The sequence below is a fragment of the Zingiber officinale genome, chromosome 1B (genome assembly GCF_018446385.1).
Source record: "Zingiber officinale cultivar Zhangliang chromosome 1B, Zo_v1.1, whole genome shotgun sequence".
NCBI lineage: Eukaryota > Viridiplantae > Streptophyta > Magnoliopsida > Zingiberales > Zingiberaceae > Zingiber > Zingiber officinale.
The window spans coordinates 155,824,948-155,831,340 of NC_055986.1; the positions used below are offsets into that span (position 1 = coordinate 155,824,948).

Here is a 6,393-nt window from a genome sequence, read left to right on the forward strand (position 1 = left end):
GAGGAGTTATTAGATCTCTTATTGAATATAGAGTATATATATTAAGGCAATAGCTTGGTAAGCATGTTAAAATATTTTCTTTCTTAATAAATGAGCTTCATATATATCAGATAGGGTATAAATAGTATTTTACCATATCTGTCTCTATATCCAAATCCGAAAATACTCTACCATGATGCAGGTTTAATAGAGTAACCTTCTAGAAGGCATAATTTTTGACTGGTGATTCGGAATCAGACTCTGTCAACGACCATATGTACAGAATTTGAAAATCTATATTTGTTACAAGAAAACTCATAACCGCCAAGTTTCGAGCCTCTATACCCTCTTCTATTCTCAATCGGATTCAGAGTAAATTATTATCCATAGTAATTATATCTTTTGGATCGATATTCAATAATATTAGGTGTGCTGTTTATAGAGTATTTATTTTTAATATCTTCCGATAAAAAAAAGGGTAGATTTAGATGATGAGAATTTAGCCTGCTAGAAAATGACCTATGGAAGATGGAAGAGAGACGGAAGTAGTCATCCTAATGAGAATTTGCATGAAAACTACGTAATTTAATGATCCAAGAGAGAATATATGGCTAACGAGGAGATGGGCGCCGCCAACTCGATACTAATCATGCACTGCGATGGCCCACAAACTACTTGATCTATTTGCTGTACATTTTGAGTAATTATTACATTAAAGCCAAAATCACACATAATTTTCCGCACAATAGCTTTCAGTTCATTAATTCAAATCCAGCCCGGAGAAGGATAAACTTTGATCGCTGCTTTTGTTATACGACGATGATTGGCTTGCCAGATCACAATTTGCAGCTAGCTAAAGATTCTTCATTTCTACTCACTGGTCATTAGCCAATTAAGAACAACTAAAGAATTTCTCCTCCTTTTCCATCCCCTTCTCTGTATTTATTTCATGGCGGATGAAGCAGGGATCAGGTCTCTGGTTGCAATGCCGTGTATTCTGTAAAGCAAGAGCAATAGGTTTTTCTTAAGCCGCATTAAAAATGCCTCGATTTGACCGGAACATGTGCCTATTCAATCAATAATTATAAAAGAAATCAAAGGCAAAGTGCGAAGAAAAGAAATCTAATAAAGGTTTGTAATAATGATAGAGCGGTAAAACTATATCCGTTCATGCCAATTCAATAATCATCAGAGAAAAGCAAGAAAACTCTGCCAGGCCATTGATGAGCTCAGCCACTGCTTACGGGCAAGGACGTCTGAAAAGGAAATTTGTGGCTCTGAGAAGGAGCAAGGTGAAGGGATGTTCCATGCAAATTTATTGAGATGAATCTCCATCAAATGCAGCATCAGGTCAAAGGATTCATCAGACTGTTTGTTTTGCGTCCTGATTGATGGGCTAGCTGATGCCTGTTTCAGTTTTGGGAAGCTAAGTGATAACAACGTCGATACAACAGGAACTTTTGGCTAATTCATTCTGAAAACAAGTAGATTTTGTGATCTTTAGTAAAGGAATAATAATAATAAAATAGGGACAAAGCTAGCGGCAAGCACATGAAGAGCCATGGGCGGCCCTTCAACTATTTAAGTAGCTCGATCGTCCTCTTCCTTCCCCACTCCACCGCAAGACGCAAGTCTCAATCGGCTTCATTCCCCCTCTCAAATCGCCGTCTTTCACGTCGCTTTTTCATCTCCATTCCTCTCGTCCAGAACTTAATTCCACAATGGCATTGAATTGTTAAGCCTTGGAATTAGAGATTGCCTGCCTGCCTGCAACAACCTCTTCTCTGTTCCACTTCAAGGCCGAGCGAGGAGATTATGGCCGATCGATTCGACTTCCTGTCGCACCGGAGGTGCGTGTGGGTGAACGGTCCGATCATCGTCGGAGCCGGGCCGTCGGGGCTGGCCGTCGCCGCGGGGCTGAAGGAGCACGGCGTGCCGTCGGTGATCCTCGAGCGCGCCGACTGCATTGCCTCGCTCTGGCAAAAGCGCACCTACGACCGGTTGAAGCTTCACCTCCCCAAGCAGTTTTGCCAGCTGCCCAAATTCCCCTTCCCCGCCGACTACCCCGAGTATCCCACCAAGAAGCAGTTCATCGACTACTTGGAGTCCTACGCCAGCCACTTCGGCATCAATCCTACTTTCAATCAGGCCGTGCAGTCGGCGAGGTACGACGAGACCAGCGAGTTGTGGCGCGTGAGGACCGCCGGACCTGCAACCGAGGTCGAGTACATCGGCCGCTGGCTGGTCGCCGCCACCGGCGAGAACTCGGAGAAAGTAGTCCCTGAGCTGGACGGGCTCAGGGAGTTCGCCGGCGACGTGATACACGTGTGCGACTACAAGTCTGGCGAGAACTTCGCCGGAAAGCGCGTGCTGGTGGTCGGCTGTGGCAACTCCGGCATGGAGATCAGTCTCGACCTCTGCGACCACAATGCCTTCCCGGCCATGGTGGTCCGCGATAGGGTGAGTATCGGATTGCAAACATTTGATCATTGATTCCTGGTTCATTTTACTCACCGGCCGGATTTCGGTCGCAGGCTCATGTACTGCCGCGGGAAGTGCTCGGTAAATCAGTATACGAGTTGGCCGTCGTGATGATGAAATGGCTGCCTCTGTGGCTGGTGGACAAAATCTTGCTGGTGCTCGCTTGGTTTGTACTCGGGAGCACAGAGAAGTATGGATTGCGGCGGCCATCGGTCGGTCCTCTGCAGCTGAAGAACACGCAGGGGAGGACCCCTGTTCTCGACGTGGGTGCTCTTGCCAAAGTAAAATCCGGAGACATCAAGGTCGTTCCCGGAATCAAGCGCTTCTCCGCCGGAAAGGTGGAGCTCGTCGACGGTCAAGTTCTCGACATCGACTCCGTCATCTTGGCTACCGGATACCGCAGCAACGTGCCTCAGTGGCTTCAAGTAAAGATTCATTTGCCTAAATTGATTTGTAAAACCGCTCAGAAATGTTCATGGAGATTGATTGATTGATCGATCGATTAAAGTTTTGCTTCGTTTTGCAGGGATGTGATTTCTTTTCCAAGGACGGGTTCCCAAAGACTCCATTCCCAAATGGGTGGAAAGGAGAGTGCGGGCTGTACGCTGTCGGTTTCACCAAGAAAGGGCTCGCCGGAGCTGCCTCCGACGCGGTGAGGACGGCGGCGGACATCGGCAGGATATGGAAGGAGGAACTCAAACCGGCCAAGAGACTCTTTGCTTGCCATAGAAGATGCATCTCACAGAACTAATCAATCACTGCCAAGAGACTCTTTGCTTGCCATAGAAGATGCATCTCACAGGACTAATCAATCACTGCTATTTGTTTCTTTGTTGTATTACTGATTTGGATTGTAGATTATTGTTTGTAAAATAGCTAGATTGACAAAAGTTTTGAGAAAGTATCGAGTCTTTGTACAAAAACTTTTTTTTCTCACTCTTGTTACATCATAGTTCATAATCCTCTCCTCTCCTTAAACCAAACTATTTTTGAATTGAATTACAAGATCAATGATTACAAGTGCCAGAGCATTTCATTGCTGAAAGGAGAATGTAGTGACAGGGACTTTACAGTAAAGATGGACCTGATTCTACGCTACTGGTCAGTGGTCACCCACATTCTGCTCTGTTATATAGCACAATGCATAGAAAAAGGAGGAATCTTTGAAGTGCTTTGACATTTCAATTCTTCCAGCCTGAGGCATCATGCAATTTCACTGGACCATTTCCTTTTGCCACTCCCGATATATGGAAGACTGCACTTTTCATTATTGAGGGATCCATGGATTCAGAGATCCCTCAGGCAACCCCTACACCACATGGCCTGCCCACCATTTACTCCCCTCTGCCTCAATAACTGTCGATCGATCGATCACCACTTCACTTTGTCGTTGTTCATAGGAGCAAACTGGCATGTAAACATCTGATCATGATTAGAAAATTTGGTATGTTTGACTTGGAAGGAGCTGAAAGGGAAAGGTCAGTATCAGAATCCCTGGTTAATAAATTTTTGTCTATGAAAATAAACCATCAAGTAACTCAAACTTGAAAATGTCATTCTATATTGGTCGCATTTCAGTTCTTTAATACCTTATCAAAGCGAAAGGGATTAGAAGGCCCACCTTATGATTAGATCTGGAGTGTTATCTCAGACTACTATAATTTTGTTCAACTGATGTGAGAGAAAATTAATTGTTCTTGAATGCCATAACTGAGATGGTGATCATTGCAGATAGGATCACAATAATTCCTTGTGCAGCACAAGGAATGGAGAAAACCTCTAAACAGCTCTGAGGTTGTGCAGCATCAAGGTTGGGGAGACTTGGAAGACAAGGTGGTGGTGGTCCTTGTGAGGGCCTGCTAAACCAATACAATGGTCCCATGACATATCTTGGTTAATAGATAGGCAGATAAATGTCATCAATCGTATTACAGATTGAGCATATTGTGATGGGAACATGAATCCATATTTCTTCACAAAGTTAATGGGGTTGATTCTTCAAAGATATACTTTCATGTTAACTTTTGTAGTTAAACAGCTGATCAAATCTGTGGAACAACATAAAGAGCTTGACTTTGTTTAAATACAAATAAATTTAGTTAGCAACAAGGCATATGTGTCTAAGTATATATATTACTCTAGGGACTGACACACTAGAATGTTAGTTTGACGGTATCCAATAGAGTGAGACTGACAAAAGAAGCCACATGCTCTACCTCTCCCCTAGGCAAGTTAGCTCCATTCCATATCTACTTCAAGCAAACTCGGCCTCAGCCTTACTCTGGCTTTCATCTAGAATGATCAGAATTCACTTTGGTCGAACTACTTGCGTCACCCTAAAGGCCCATCCACCTCGACCAAATTGTTCCTCACCTTGGCCAAACTTAATAGCCTCATTAGGCATCTTGGCCGAATTGTGGTCACCTCGAGTAAACTATTTGATGTGGCGGAAACTACAGGAGCCACGTGGCAGGTGCAGGATTTGGTCAACACAATGTCGTGTGGGTTTGACCTAGTGCCGAGTTCATGGTCGGGTCGGTGGACAAAGGCAGAGTCACCTAATCGTGATCCAACCTAGATTGCGCTAGAAGGGGAGACTTGATCGAGTAGTCGGGTGAGTGGGAGAGGTGGGCGAACATGTTATGAGGACGTGGATCAATATGCGAAGGGTGCGAGGAGTGCACATAGTCCACGACAAGGATCTCTCCCACTCTTTAGACTGATATAAAAAGAGTACCCATATGAGCAGGCGTACATAGGCAAGGCTATTTTTCTACTAGCTAGCTATTATTCTCCTTTTCCGTACGTCCAACTTGAACGTTAGAGGGATTTGGCTGATGTTCGCCTCTCCCCTAACTCTTCTCGATGGTCGTAGATTTCTAGCTCATTTGTTAGTCATAGGGAAAGTTCTAAATCCTATGTCGAGTGGTCATCATCTCCCGTGATCTTCGCCGGAGCCAGATGTACTTTCAGCGGGCATCTCCCTCCACCTTAGGTCAATAGCAGGCATCCTCATGTTCTTGTTGCTCGACCTCAAGGTGACCTAGTCACTCACCGACCTCGTTAGCTGGCAATCAGATAGGAGCTGACTAGACAAGGAGACCCTCAATTAGTTGCAATCCAACACTTTGTTTTGGTGCTCTGCTTTGTTGATGCTAGGAGTATAATATTTAATCTAGAGTTTTGATGTATAACTATGATTAAAGTTAAGTTAATTGTGATCTAATAAATTATGTCAAGTGCAGGTTACTTGACAAGTATTAAAGTCTTGGTTAGGAGCCAGACAGTGACTAAGTTCTAGTGGAACTAGACAACTAAAGATCTGACTGGGAGTCAGGCATGAGCTAAATCTTGTTCGAACCAAGCAAGAAAGTTCTAACTGGGTTCTAGGTCAATCAAGTACAAATGGAGTCAGCTGAGAGCTGAAAACTTGACAGACAAAGTCGTAGCTAGGAGCTAGGTGAATCAAGTTCAAATGGAGTTAACTGGGAGCTGAAAGTTTGACAGATAAAGTCCTAATTGGGTGCTAAATGAATCAAGTCCAAGTGAAGTCAGCTGGGAGTTGAAGGTTTAACAAACAAATCCAAGTGGAATCAGCTCAGAGTTGTAGCTTGACAACTTAATCTAGATAATTCAACTAGAGGATAAACATCCAGACCCAACATAAGTTCGAGTAAAGTTATATTTTGCATCATACTCATTACGTGTAACAATTATAGGGAAGCAAGGTTCAACGGTTCCATATTATCGAAGGGAGTATGGGGGGCGACTAGCTGGTGATAACTCTTGATTAGGGAATTCGAAGAGTCCAAGCGACCTTATTAGGTTTAGGCGACCGGAGGATACAATGACCGAAGCAGTTTCTAGGTGACCTTACCAGCTTCCAGGGGATCAAAGCAGCTTCTAGGTGACTGGGAGATGACATTATCAGTA

The 6,393-nt window shown here is 44.1% G+C and overlaps 1 protein-coding gene across 1 annotated transcript; it reads left to right on the forward strand.

The window, feature by feature from the left end:
• Positions 1-1,537: 1,537 nt before the first annotated feature.
• Positions 1,538-3,479, forward strand: LOC122011922 (probable indole-3-pyruvate monooxygenase YUCCA9). The gene is made up of 3 exons (XM_042568389.1): positions 1,538-2,439; positions 2,514-2,885; positions 2,987-3,479. The coding sequence occupies exons 1-3, from the start codon at positions 1,795-1,797 to the stop codon at positions 3,209-3,211; spliced, it is 1,242 nt and encodes a 413-aa protein (XP_042424323.1). The 5' UTR covers positions 1,538-1,794; the 3' UTR covers positions 3,212-3,479.
• The last annotated feature ends 2,914 nt before the right edge of the window (positions 3,480-6,393 follow it).